Raw genomic sequence first — 14125 nt, 5'->3', positions numbered from 1 at the left:
TGTCTTTGCTCTACTGGTATGTTCTGCTTATAGCTCTTGGCTCCGAGCTGTGGACCCTGGCTCCATGGCATTCAGGCAGAGTGATATCTTGATTTCAACATATACCCTTTGACCTTTTGTTCCGATATGACTTTTTATATTAGGCTGGGAGCTTCAGGAGTGGGAGCAAGTTAACTGTTTTTGATCCAAATCTTTCAACCTAAAACAGTTCCCAAGAGAGAAAAAAATGACGTTTGACTGAGCCAATGTATCTTCCTGACATACGAGAATGTCACCAGTAAGATTGACACGTGCTTTTTCTTTGGAGGCAGCTGGGTGTGGGTTCTCCTCTGTGATACGGGGCGGAGGAACTTGGAAGGTGATATGTCTTCAGAGCTGTTTCTCATTTTGAAGAATAAGTGGGGAAAAACTAGTTTGATGCTAGAAGACCTCCAGATTTAAAAATCTCTAGGCAGGAAGATTACGGAGACATGGCTGTCTGGTTTGTCATGAGAACAATCCCAAACTTGTCTCCTTGGAGGAAGGGCAGCCAGGACCATATCATTGGGCCCAGTTCTTCTAAGAGGTTAATTTAAGAGTTCAGAAAACATGTCTCTTGAGATCCATTTAAGCTTCTTTTTGCTTAGGAAATGTCTTCCTCCATTCATACTGCCCTAATCTTATCTCTGATAATACTAGCTACTTTTTAATTGAACAATTACTATATACCAGGCAGTGTGTTGGGTACTTTTCATAAGTTGTCACTGACTCTGATAGTAACAACTGCAAGCCAGTCATTATGGTCCCCACTCTATTTCTTTCTCAAGGAAACTGAAGCTTGAAAAAAATGAACTAGCTAACAGGTGGCAGAGTTAGGATTTAAACTCTGGCCTGTCTCTAAGCTCACCTATTTCTCTGATCACAGAGGGCCTTCACAGTAATTGTTGAATGAATAATTGCTGGTGAGATAAATGAACAAACATGTAGTTAATTGGGATACTTCAATGTTGTTTTGGAGCTTTATCCATGACTATTCTCTGTCTCCCCTGCCTCCCACATCTATTGTTGCTCCAAGTATTCTTTTTAATTTTTAAAGCAAGATCAATATAATTGTCTAGCCTGTTAATTATTTCATGTATCTGCTTGAGATCTTCTCCCAGATATCTCTATATCACTGCTTATGTGTTTTGTTTTCAAAAGTCCTCAAAATGATGTTTCAAATCATCATGTTTGGAGATAAGCCTAAAATGATCTTTTTTTTTTTTTTTGTCTGCAGGAAGATAAAATAATTACATAACTGAATAAAAACACAAGGGAAGTTCTGAGGGTCAGGGATGGAATTTTGGGCTCCCCAATGGCCACCTCAGCCACGGGGGAGGCCCACAGGACCCTCAAAGGATCCAGACAGAGGGCTTCAGAGAGATGCAAGCCATCGGCCCGTTCCTCACTCTCGGTACCATGGAGAGAGGTACCATCAATGGCAAGACACAAGCCAGAGCCCCCAGCCCCAGCAGGACCCCAGGACAGACCACCAGCAGCCCCATTATGCATCCAGGCCTGGGGAAAGGCATCAGCCTGTGTCAGGGGTTGACTATTATGAAGGTGGTTACCCCGGTCAGTTGTATTCAAGGTATGGTTCTCGGGCTTGGAGTTCATCCAACTCTCCTACATTCTTCTGAATAGATTGTCCTTTTCCTTCTTCCTTTTCCTTTTATTCTTCCTCTTTTTCTTCTTTTTCCTTCTCCACCCTATTACATTGGCTTCACTGGACACTCCCCCACCCCCCCCCCCAACTGGATTTAGGGAACTGAAAATAGTATTTCCCTCCTTTTTGTCCTCTAGTGGGGCTTCTTAAAGAGGTGATCACAGTGTGACTGGGTGTTGGGACCAGGACAGAAAGTAGAAAGAATGGTGGATTCAAGATAGCAGATGAGGAGACCCTTTGACTTGGGATGGCAAAAGGCAATATTTGTAGATTACGGAAAAGTTTGTGCTTTAAAAAAATTTTTTTTTAAATGTTTTATTTATTTTTGAGAGAGAGATAGAGACAGCGTGATCAAGGGAAGGTCAGAGAGAGAGGGAGTCACAGAATCCGAAGACAGGCTCCAGGCTCTGAGCTAGTTGTTAGCACAGAGCCCGATGCGGGGTTCGAACCCACGAACCGTGAGATCATGACCTGAGGCAAAGTCGGACGCTTAACCGACTGAGCCACGCAGGCGCTCCAAAGTTTGTGCTTTTGTAGAGATCCCTACAAAAACTTCTCAGTGTTGTTTGCATTGACACCACCAGCACCAAGAAGAGACTCAGTGCCCAGAGCAGTACTTAGGGTGTGACTGGCATACAGAAAAAGTATGCATTGGATGAATAAATGGGAAAATTTTTAAAAAATGAAATTGACCAGAGAGAAAGCAAATATGAGCTTGTAGTCTCCAAATTCAGAGTGAAGAGGTCTCGGTGAGGTAATGCTAGGAGAATCTGGAATTTCTGTTCCTGAATTCTAATTGAGAGCACAGGATTTAATATTTTATGAAATATTGGAAGCCATGTATGTTTTACTTCAGCTTTTCCAGGTGGAGTGATATTTACCTGCCTACAGATTTCGGGTTGAAATTATTATTTTTTTAAATTTTTAAAATATTTTTATTTATTTCTAGGAAAGAGAGAGACAGCGTGAGCAGGGGAGGGTCAGAGAGAGAGGGAGACACAGACTCCGAAATAGGCTCCAGGCTCTGAGCTGGCAGTCAGCACAGAGCCCGACCCAGGGCTCGAACCCACGAACCGCGAGATCATGACCTAAGCGAAAGTCGGCTCAACCGACTACGTCACCCAGGCGCCCCTCAGGTTGAAATTATAACAATTACTATAAACCTTTGCCCCTATGAAATACTGAAGAATTATTATTTAATAAAAAGGCTAACAATATGACATTCCTTTCCTCAATCTGTTTCGTATTGTTGAATTCTCAAAGAAGGTATGTTAAGCACAGAGGCAATAAAAGCAATCAGATTTAAGAGAGTCCAATGTGACTTCTTCATCTCATTTCCATCTGTAATATGCATGGAAATTACAATGGCATATTGGGTACCTACACAGTCATCTCAGGAAGGAATATTCTTTTTTAGACCTTATTTATTTATTTTGAGAGAGAGAGACAGAGAGAGAGAGAGAGAGAGAGAGAGGGCGAGCACATGGGGGAGGGGCAGAGAGAGAGAGAATCCCAAGTAGACTCTGCACTGACAGCACAGAGCCTTACATGGGGCTCGAACTCATGGACCACAATGAGGTTGTGACCTGAGCCAAAATCAAGAGTTGGAGGCTTCACTTACTGAGCCATCCAGGTGCCCCAGGAAGGGGTATTTTAAGATCAGGGCTGGGTTTTCTAAGATAACATCGTGTATTGTTGGATGTATGTATTTGAGAAGTAGGGGGAATCATGGGGAAAGAGAATGAGACACTGGGCTGTGGTTTTGCTATAAAAATCCCAGATCTGTTCTGAAATAAAGGCCTTACTCCTGCTGATCTAGAATTAACTGCAGTTTTAAAGCAGGTTCTAGACTGAGGTCACAGATTTGTCCTCTGAAGTTATTTAGTTTGTCAAGTCCAACATTGGTTTCTCTCTTCACACACTCATCCTTGAACAACTGGCCTTCTTCGTGATATTTTAGGCCAGGCATTGAGGATCCGTATCGGAGCTATCATTCTCCAACCCTGAGGGAAGAATATGCTTACGGAGATTATTACTACCACGGATACCCGCAGCAGCTACGGGAAGAAAGAGGTATGGAGTAATCTCCAAGGAGCCTTTGGGGTGGCGCTGCTTGTCTGGTAGACAGGCTGTGCTCAGAGCCTCACCTGGGCCGTCCTGCTTGGCTGACGTAGAGCCCCTGTCCACACCCGCTTCTTTCTTGGCCAGATGTGGCCACAGCAAAGACACTACTGCCAGGTGTCTTGAGGGGAAGAAACAGAAAGGAGTCATTCTCCTTTGTATGTGTCGGTGATAGCCCTGAAACTATTATGGGTAGTTCGTACTTCACCCCATTTTTTCTTCCACTCCTTGTTACAGCCAGGATTAACAGTCTCTGAGCAAGTAACAGTGAAGTCAGTTCTTTTTTCTTTTTCTTAAATAGTTTATTGTCAAGTTGGTTTCCATATAACACCCAGTGCTCATCCCAATAAGTGCCCTCCTCCGTGCCCATCACCCCCTTCCCCTCTCCCACCCCACCAGCCTTCAGTTTGTTCTCAGCATTCAAGAGTCTCTCATGGTTTACTTCCCTCCCTCTCCCCAACTATTTTTCCCCTTCTTCTCCCCCATGGTCCTCCGTTAAGTTCCTCCTAATCCTCCTATACGTGCAAACATATGTTATCTGTCCTTCTCTGCCTGACATTTTGCTCAGTATTAACACCCTCAAGGTCCATCCATGTTGCTACACATGGCCAGATTTCATTCTTTCTCATTGCCATGTAGTATTCCATTGTATAAATATACCACATCTCATTCATCAGCTGATGGACACTGAGGCTCTTTCCATGTTTTGGCTATTGTTGAGGGTCAGTTCTTAACAATGAAGTCGTCAAGTGTGTGGCTGGCCTGTGTGGAGTCTGACCATCATTTACTTTGAGGGTGGCAGATACATCCCCAGGAATTTGTACTTTCTGCCAGTAGTAAGGCTTTAGGTCTGTGCGGATGGTAGCTTCTGACCTGCCAGCAAAGAGAAATCTGTTTCAACCCTGAAAACGCGCACACATGATCCCCGTGATTATACAATTGTACGGAGCCAAGGCGATTGATTCAGGAAGGACTGAAAGGCATTCTGTTGACTTCCATTGTTAGTGCTCAACTTTTATTTTTTGGCAAACATGTTTTTATATCTCTAGTACTCCAGTAACTCAGCTTCGCAGCTCGCTGCTGTCTTTCCAAACTTTCAGGACTAGGAAGTGACCTGTCTTTATTTTGTTTTCTCTGAGGGTGCAGTGCCGCGGCGAGAGAGTCCTTATATCTGGCAGGAAGATCGCCGAGATCAAAAGTACCTCAGTGAGCATCATCACAAAAACCAGAATAGTCTGTAAGTGTGAAAGGAGAGGCCAGCTCAACACGACCCAGCCAAACTCAGACTGTGTTAGGCAAGTCCATGGCATCTGGTGCTCGTCTCTGTCTCCAGAACTCCCATCTGCTTCAGTTCTGGCCACGGGGATGTGGGAGCAGCCTGGGGTGTCCCAGGCCAGCTTCGAGTGGAGTCTTAACTCTGAGAGGCAGCTCCCAAACTTGGGGTCAGCTGAGTTCTGCGAGGTTGCTTGAGGTCCGCCCTCCACGAGAGCCTGGACTCCATATTGGCTTCAGAAGTGTGGCTTTGCAGGTTTCATAACTGGGTCCTGCCTGAGGCTGGGATGTTTCTCCTCTGCCCACCTCAGGGCCCCGAGACTGGGATACCCCCTGGGAAGGGGTGAGCAGAGAAGAGCATTTCACCAGAGCCTGTCCTGGTGTCCTTCAGCCTGTTGCCTTGACCTTGTCTCACCAACTCACCAACCCAGCTGCTCGGATTTAAGCCATTCCAGGATGTCAGGCTGCAGAGACCAGCCCTTCTCCACAGGGTTTGGGGTTACTCCCAGTAACCGCACTGTGGAGCCCAGGAGCTCCTGTTTCTCTGATATCGGTAGACTGGGGAAGCCGAGGGAGGGCAATGCTTTTCCCTGTGGCACACAGGCCACCTGACACTGCCCACGCTGTGCAGCGGAAGTCTGCAGCGGAGAGCAGCTCACTCTGGCTGGCTTGCCCAGGACACCCCTCACCTGCTCCCGTCATTTTGCTGTAGATCCAAGAGTCGGAACCCTTATAAAGACAGTCCTGCTTCTAACACTGGACAGGAGAGACCTGGGGACCTATTTCCGCAGAGTCTGCTAACAGAAACCCAGAAGAACAAGGTAATCGGAAGTGACATGGGGGCTGGTGGACTGTGACAGTGCATCACACCCAACAATGAAATAGTGGGAAGGCAGGGCCCTTGGGAGTGGGGATGGCCAGTGGCCAGAGGTCTGAGTGGTGCCATTGTCCCCTCTCTATGAACCTCCACTCATACCTCCTCCTCCCTGCCTTCCTGGGGCCCTGACCTGGCCCTTAGGCTTTTATGTGTATGTGCGTGCGCGCGCGCATGTGTGTGTGTGTGTGTGTGTGTGTGGCTGGATCAGGAAATGTCACCCAAGTCATTCTGAGGTGTTGGGAAAGAGGAGAGGCTGTCACCGGTACCCCAGTGGATGGCAATTTGGTTTACCCAGCAAGTAGGGATTTGCTAGAATCTGAATTCTGGTCTGAAAAACAGAGCTTGAAACCTCTCTTGACTCTCCCAAGTCTCTTCTGAAACCTTACTGAGTGTACCAGCTGGACCACACAGTGAAGTTCTTACAGTTTTTAAAAATAAATTCTTAATTTTAGAATAATTTTAGATTTATGGAAAAGTTGCAAAGATATTACAGAGACAAGCTATTGATTTTTAAATTTTTTTATCATTTATTCATTTTTGAGAGTGAGAGAGGCAGAGCATGAGTGGGGCAGGGGCAGAGAGAGGGGGAGACACAGAATCTGAAACAGGCTCCAGGCTCTGAGCTGTGAGCACAGAGCCTGACACGGGACTCGAACTCATGGACCGTGAGATCATGACCTGAGCCAGTCGGACGCTTAACTGACTGAGCCAGCCAAGTGCCCCAAGTTATTGAATTTTGACTGTATTATATTAATTTTGTTTCCATGATTAGATATATATGATTTTTGAGAACATTTTCTCCTGTATACCTTAAGTCTTAACAGTGCAGACTACAGACTACAATATATACCCATAATATTAGAAACCACACACAAAAACAGCACTTTACAGTGTGTAAAGGGCTTTTGCATCTATTGTTTTACCCTCCCAGGCTAAATTCTGTGAATTTCTTGTACACCTTACCCCCAGGGAAAGCACAGCACAGTGCTTTAATAAGCACTACTTATTAAATAGTGAATGCATGAGTATAAGTACTTGAACTATATAGGGCAGATATGATTATTTATATTACAGATGAGTGTACTGAGCTCAGAGAGCCTAAATCATTTGTCCAAATGATTATCACAGCAGCTAGGTATCGGTAAAACTGGGATTTGTAGATTTATTTATTCTTATTTTTATTTTTAAGTAATCTCTACACTGTGTAGAGCAGGACTTGAACAACTCCAAGATCAGGAGTCTTTTGCTCTACCAGATGAACCAGCCAGGCAAAACTGAGATTTGAATTCAGGTCACGTGGCCTCAGGGCCCACACTCTTTCCACTAAGCTTTAATTCTTTTTTTTTTTTTTTTTTAGCAAACACCTGTCAATAAAATGATCCCTTCTTTCCCTTTCAGCACATCCACATTCAATGTATTTATTTGAAAGTTTCAATTTTGTTGCTTTGAAGGAACACTCAAGAGGACCCTTTCTCTGAAAGTGCTTCTGATTCTTCCCATGGGTTTTCATTATTTTTATCTCCCAGTCACCCCTGGCCAACGAGTCCAACCTTCTCCAGCAGCATGAGGCTGGTCTCAGCTCCAGCGCCTACGAGCTCAGTCAGTACATGCGAGATGACCCTGAACCATACGACCCCATGGTGTCAGCAGCTTGGACTCCAATTCAGGCCGGTGAGCACTGCAATGCTCTAAGGAATTGGTTGGGTCTGGGGAGAAGAGGCCTGGGTGGCAACTTCTTGGAAAGTCACCCTTCCCCTGTACCTCTAAGAGTGGACCACTGCCTGCCTCATTTACTTATGTAGTTTCTCCTGAGGCCATTGTGGCTCCATTTCTCAGCTTTTCTCTTGTACTGGAGATTGCATCATAGCTGATTCTTGGAAGGGAGCAGGGCTTCTAACCTCAGGATCAGGCTGGGAGAGGAGCCACCCAGATGTACTTTTATATAACAGGTGAAGGAAGTGAAGGCAAGAGTCAGTTTGGTAAAGCAGGGGCAGGCCACAGAGCGTACTTGCTTTGTCTGGATGTAGGGTACATGCATGAGTATGGGAGCAATGAGAGCAGAGTCCTCAGCCTCTTGCCATCACTGGGGATCTGGGCCTGGTGTTTTACCATTTGGACCAAAGCAGTGGATCCTCATTTTATATTCTGACATATTCTGAGAGACTTCAATCTGACTTGTAGCATGGGCTTAGTTTTTTGTTTTTTTAAAATAAATGTTTGTTCATTTCTGAGAGAGAGAGAGAGCATCAGCAGGGGAGGGGTAGAGAGAGAGAGAGAGGGAGACAGAAGATCCAAAGCAGGCTCTGTGCTGACAGCAGATAGCTTTATACAGGGCTCGAACTCATGACCCATGAGATCATGACCTGAGCTGAAGTCGGACACTCAACCGACTGAGCCACCCACGTGCCCCATCGTGGGCTTCTTCTAATTATGTCACCTACCCAGAGTCTTATCTTGGCTCAGGTGGAATTTGGATAGAAAGGTGTCTGTGGTGTACTTATAGAGTGAAGAAAAGCAGTGGCAGTAATGCTAACCGTGGCTACCTGTGTCTGTTGGTCAGAGGATGTCTCGGCAGCTGGTCCCAAGGCACCCATGAAGTTCTACATCTCTCATGTGCCTGTGAGTTTTGGGCCAGGAGGTCAGCTGGTGCGCGTGGGTCCCAGCTCTCCCAGTGACGGACAAACGGCCCTTGTTGAACTGCACAGCATGGAGGTAAACGAGATTCCGTGTCCCGGAAAGCTGGCATGCTGCCTTCTGCTTTCCTTTACGTGAGTCTGGACATCTCCAGGAATGGGGTGATCTTGTGGGGAACTGGATCAGGCATTCTGTGGTTTGCGATATGTTTTGTGAAGGAACATTAGGGATCTTCTCTTAAAGAAACGATGCTAGATTTGTGTTTTTCCTGAGATGCTCTTGGCTCATTTTCAACAATTGGAGAACTCACTTTTGACCTGCTGTGTTCTCCACGAGGCACTGAGCCGCAGCCCAGGACCACAGCTATGGGTTCTGATGCTAGACTTGACTGACAGGGGCATTGGGTAGACATAGTCTTGGACACGAAATATGATATTTTTTTTTTTGTTCCAGATTATTCTTAGTTACTCTGAGGAACAAGAAGAGATGAGGACTTTCTCAGGACCCCTGACCAGGTAACTCATCTTAAGAGCTGCCCAGTAAGGGCTTTTGAACCTACAAACTCTGCCTGCACAGATCAGCATTTTGGGGATTTGTTCTTGGCTTCCTTGAAAGAAAATGTCTATCCCCCTTGGAATGGAATATTCTGTGCAACGAGATTGAGACAAATGTGCCCTGAGCCATTTTTACAAGCAATTTGATAGCTGAAGGACAGAAAGAAAAATTAAGATTAAAAATCTGAAAACAGTTCTATTTTGCAAGAGCTACGTGGTAGGAGGTTTTAACATTCTTAGCACTTAACAGGTACTGGTAGAAAAGTGGAGCACAGCCTGGGAAATCATAGACAAGTGGATCATAGTGGAAAAAAATTTTTGCCTTTCTCTAGAGAGAGGGATAGCATAGTCTGCGTTGTTATCAGACAGTGTGCAAGTCTGCCCTCTGCAGGACTGAGCTAGAACTGCTTTTAAATTCCTAAGTTTCTGATAAATTTTCAGGGCACTCTGGTAGAGAGAGTCCTGGCTGGAGTCAAAAGGAGCTGGGTCCTTGGCCCACGCATCCTACTAACTAGAGACCCCATGGCAGACAGGTGAGCTAGTCTTCTTTGAGCCTTAGTCTTCTCTTTTGGGAATGATGTAACACTGGTTATGTCTACTTTAAATGGTGGCTTTGAGACACAAGTGAGATAATGCATATGGAAGCCCTTTGTATTTCATCATCACTACTCTATAAACTTATCCTGAAGCTTCTCCCTCCAAGAAAAGCCCATAGCATTTTGACAGTTCCTTCAAGTAAAAGTGAGTGTCAAATCTATTTCTTACACACAGGTATACAGAAGGGGGCTAGAACCCCGAGCTGGCTGTGTGGACACTGAGGTGCTACTCCCAATTTGAGTGATTTTATTGAATGACCTTGAGCAAACAATGTTGCTCATTTATTGAGCCCTTAATATACATTGTTAATTCCTTTTATATGGAGATATTTTTATAAGGTAAGAAGTGGCAGGCTAGATTGAAATGCAGGGTGGTCTGACTCCAAAGTCTGTGCTCTTGCAGTCACTGGGTCTCAGTTTACTCATCTATAAAATGGGGAGGGCATGTGAGAAAATCTCTGAGGTCCCTTCCTGTTCTACAAGGAAACTATGGAGTCAGTACCCCAGCCCTGGGTGGTCAGGCTTCTATCTCAGTCCCCCCACCATCTGCTAGCACCCTCATCTGTACAAGGAGCTTGCAGTGCTGTGCAGGGAAAGAGTCTGCCCCTCACCCTTTGTTCCCTGAAATCTTTCCATAGGGAAGATGTACACAAGGTGGACATCATGACATTTTGCCAGCAGAAAGCAGCTCAGAACCGGAAATCTGAGACACAGAGGAGCAGAGACTCAGCTCTATTGTGGCAACTATTGGTTCTCCTTTGTCGGCAGAATGGGGTAAAGTATTATTACTCCAACGGGTGAGCAGGTGCAGGCTGGATTGAAATTTAAGTCTTTCTGGGACAGAGAGGATTTGGCTCATGGCATGATTATAAAAGATAATGTTAGGGGCGCCTGGGTGGCTTAGTCGGTTAAGCGTCCGACTTTCGCTTAGGTCATGATCTCCTGGTTCGTGGGTTCGAGCCCCGCATCGGGCTCTGTGCTGACTGCCAGCTCAGAGCCTGGAGCCTGTTTCAGAGTCTGTGACTCCCTCTCTCTCTCTGACCCTCCCCTGCTCATGCTTTCTCTCTCTCCCCTAGAAATAAATAAAACATTAAAAAAAAATTAAAAAAAAAAAGATAATGATAAAGAAGCAACAAATGGCCCTAAGGGTCAAAAATTGCTCAGATGTCAGTTCGCTAATGATAATCTTTTCCCTGCCCTTCTCCACTGGCCTGGGGTCACTTTACCAACCACATAATCCACCTGTAAGAGTGTGTGTATTACTGGTAATCTTGGTGGCTCCGGACAGGCAGAAAATAACCATGGGAGAGTGAAGATGAAGTTTGAAATACTATAGCCCAAGGAAGGGCTGTCTTGTGTTTGCAAGCCAGCCTCCTTGGCAGACGGCAGTACTCTGGTGACTTCCTTCTTTCGTGGGGGCTGCCGGCGCGAGCACCATAGGATTCTCCCTCAGGATGACCCCCTTTGCCCTGCAGTCCATGGCGGGATCCGACATCGCGGAGCTGCTGATGCAAGACTGCAAGAAGCTGGAGAAGTACAAGAGGCAGCCGCCGGTGGCCAACCTCATCAACCTGACAGATGAGGACTGGCCGGTGCTGAGCTCAGGGACCCCGAACCTGCTCACCGGGGAGATTCCCCCCAGCGTGGAGACGCCTGCACAGATCGTAGAGAAATTCACTAAACTGCTCTACTACGGCAGGAAGAAGGCAAGTGTGGCCTTTCCGTGCTTGTTTTTAAAAAGTAACCACGCCCACATCACTCACCCCCTCCTCTGATTATATGAGAAATTTATACCCACGTTACAGCACCTAAGAAGTTCAGAAAGGTACAAAGAAAAAACATTATATAGTCTTTGCATTAAAAGATAACATCTAGGGGTGCCTGGGTGGCTCGGCTGGTTAACTGGTCGCCTTCAGCTTAGGGCATGATCTCACAGTTCATGAGTTCAAGCCCCACATCTGGCTGTCTGCTCTCAGCACAGGGCCTGCTTTGGATCCTCTGACCCCTTCTCTCCTTGCCCCTCCTTGCTAGCATTTTCTCTCTCTCTCTCTCAAAAATAAATAAACATTAAAAAAAGATAACATCTGTTAACATCTTGATATACTTACTTTTAGCATTATTCTATGCATATATATTATAAATAAAATTAAATTACAATACAATTATTTCTGTCTTTTCCGTTAAGATTACATGGTGTAATACTCCCATGATATTAAAATGCACCATTTTAACAAATGAACAGTATTCTATTACATGAATGTTTAATATTTTATTTATCTAATTCACTGTTTATGAATATATCGGCTCTCTACAACTTTGTCACCCATTCTAAATTACACAATTTGAACATCTTGTTATATAAATCTTTGGCTTATCTTCTTATTTTTTCTAGAATCGATTCCTAGAATGGAATGATGAGTTAAAGGGTACGCACTTTTAAAAGCTTCTTCACATATACACTAAATTAGTTTCCAGGAAGTTTGTTTTACAAATGTTATCCCCACCAGCTATATCTAAAGCATGCCTACCAATACTGAATACTTTAATTCAACAGATGAAGAGACACCTTTTTTTTGATATGTAAATTAGATGATTTTTATTATTTATTCAAGAAATTTTTAATTGAGGTATATTTGATATAAGATATTTAAGGTGCACAATGTGATGATTTGATGTACAAATACATTGTGAAAGGATTTTCCTCACGGAGTTAATAACATTAGCCACCTCATATACTTACCTATTTTTTTTTTAACGTTTTATTTATTTCTGAGAGAGAGAGAGAAAGAGACAGGGTGAGCTAGGGGACGGTCAGAAAGAGAGGGAGACACAGAATCTGAAGCAGGCTCCAGGCTCTGAGCCAGCTGTCAGCACAGAGCCCGACGCGGGACTCGAACCCACGAACCGTGAGATCATGACCTGAGCCGAAGTCAGACGCTTAACCAACTGAGCCAGCCAGGCACCCCACTTACCTATTTTTTTCATGCCTTGTTTAATTTTGAAGTTGAACTCACATTTTACAGGAGTCTTAAAGAGAGCTTAAATACTGGAGTATATGATTGAAATCAATTTGAATCACTATGATTCAAAACTCAAAAGATAAGAGGAAAGATCGTGTCCCCATCCTCTCAGCCACCAAACTGCTATCTCTGAGATACCCAGAGATATTTTCTGTATGTAAGCTTATTTTCTCCTTTTTTTCCCCTTATAGCTTACTACATACTATTTCTTTTTAAAAATATTTTATTTTAAAAACTAAAAAAAGAAAAGATTTTATTTTAAGTAATCTCTACACCCAATGTGGGGCTCAGACTTAACAATCCTGAGATCAAGAGTCACACGCTCCAGTGACTGAACCAGCCAGGCACCCCGTATTCCATTTCTTCGCCTTCCTTTATTTCATTTAATGAAGTACCTTAGAAAATGCTCTCTGACATGGTTGCAATCATTTTCTGTAAAAGAACAGACAGTAAGTATGTAAGGTTTTGCTGGCCATGAGGTCTCTGTTACCACTACTCGTATCTGCTATTGTCCAGTAAAAGCAGGCACAGACAATATGTAAATGAATGGATGTGGCTGTGCTTTATTTATGGACATAGACATTTGAGTCATATATAATTTTCATGTGTAATGAGGTGTTATTCTTTTTTTAAGTTTATTCATTTATTTTCAGAGAGAGAGACTGAGAGAGAAAGAGAGAAGGCACATAGGGGAGGGGCAGAAAAGATGGAGAGAGAGAGAGAATCCTAACCAGCCTCTGAGCTGTCAGCACAGAGCAGAACCTAACCTGGGGTTCAACTCACCAACTGTGAGATCATGGCCTGAACTGGAATCAAGATCTGATGCTTAACTGACTGAGCCATCCAGGGGCCCCAGTGTTATTACTTTTTAAATTTTTTCCCAACCATTTAAAATTGTGAAAAGTTATTCTTAGTTTGTGGGTTGTACCAAAATGGGCAGTGGGCTGAGTTTGGCCTTCAGGCCACATTTTTCTGAACCCTGCTCCTTATAATATAGAAATATCTTCTTCCTTATTTTTATGGCTGCATAGATTTCTAAAGATAAGTCATAATTTATTTAACAAAACCCCAACAGATTGACAGTTAGATTATTTACAGTCTTTTGCTATTACAAATAGTGCTGAGATAATGACCAATATCATTTGCTATGTGAGAGAATATACATATGATTTCTAGAATAGTTTCTGGAAATGGAAGTGTTAAGTAGGAAGGTTTATGGCTGGATTTTGAGGAATATCAACAAATTGCCTTTTAAGAGGTTGTACCAATTACTCAACGAGCAATATATGAGAGTGCCCATTTCCCTGTTCCTACCAATTTGGTATTTCCAAGCTGAGAGGCAAAAAAAAAAAAAAAAAAAAAAAAAA

At 44.1% G+C, this 14125-nt stretch overlaps 1 protein-coding gene and 1 non-coding gene across 3 annotated transcripts in view; one reads left to right on the top strand and one right to left on the bottom strand.

The window, feature by feature from the left end:
* The first annotated feature begins 1313 nt into the window (after nucleotides 1–1313).
* Nucleotides 1314–14125, top strand: part of LOC120223496 (protein transport protein Sec16B-like) — a 41379-nt gene continuing 28567 nt past the window's right edge. For both annotated transcript variants that reach the window (XM_039221669.1, XM_039221670.1), the window contains exons 1-9: nucleotides 1314–1609; nucleotides 3645–3757; nucleotides 4952–5042; nucleotides 5790–5898; nucleotides 7481–7625; nucleotides 8515–8666; nucleotides 9042–9103; nucleotides 10377–10512; nucleotides 11214–11444. In XM_039221669.1, coding sequence (XP_039077600.1) covers nucleotides 1314–1609; nucleotides 3645–3757; nucleotides 4952–5042; nucleotides 5790–5898; nucleotides 7481–7625; nucleotides 8515–8666; nucleotides 9042–9103; nucleotides 10377–10512; nucleotides 11214–11444 — 1335 coding nt within the window. The remainder of the gene's footprint in view (nucleotides 1610–3644; nucleotides 3758–4951; nucleotides 5043–5789; nucleotides 5899–7480; nucleotides 7626–8514; nucleotides 8667–9041; nucleotides 9104–10376; nucleotides 10513–11213; nucleotides 11445–14125) is intronic.
* Nucleotides 12615–12699, bottom strand: TRNAR-UCG. Its single transcript has one exon. It is a non-coding gene; the product is annotated as a tRNA-Arg (tRNA).

This window comes from Hyaena hyaena, unplaced genomic scaffold, assembly GCF_003009895.1.
Source record: "Hyaena hyaena isolate Hyena2069 unplaced genomic scaffold, ASM300989v1 scaffold_994, whole genome shotgun sequence".
NCBI lineage: Eukaryota > Metazoa > Chordata > Mammalia > Carnivora > Hyaenidae > Hyaena > Hyaena hyaena.
This window is presented reverse-complemented; position numbering and strand designations above follow the sequence as displayed.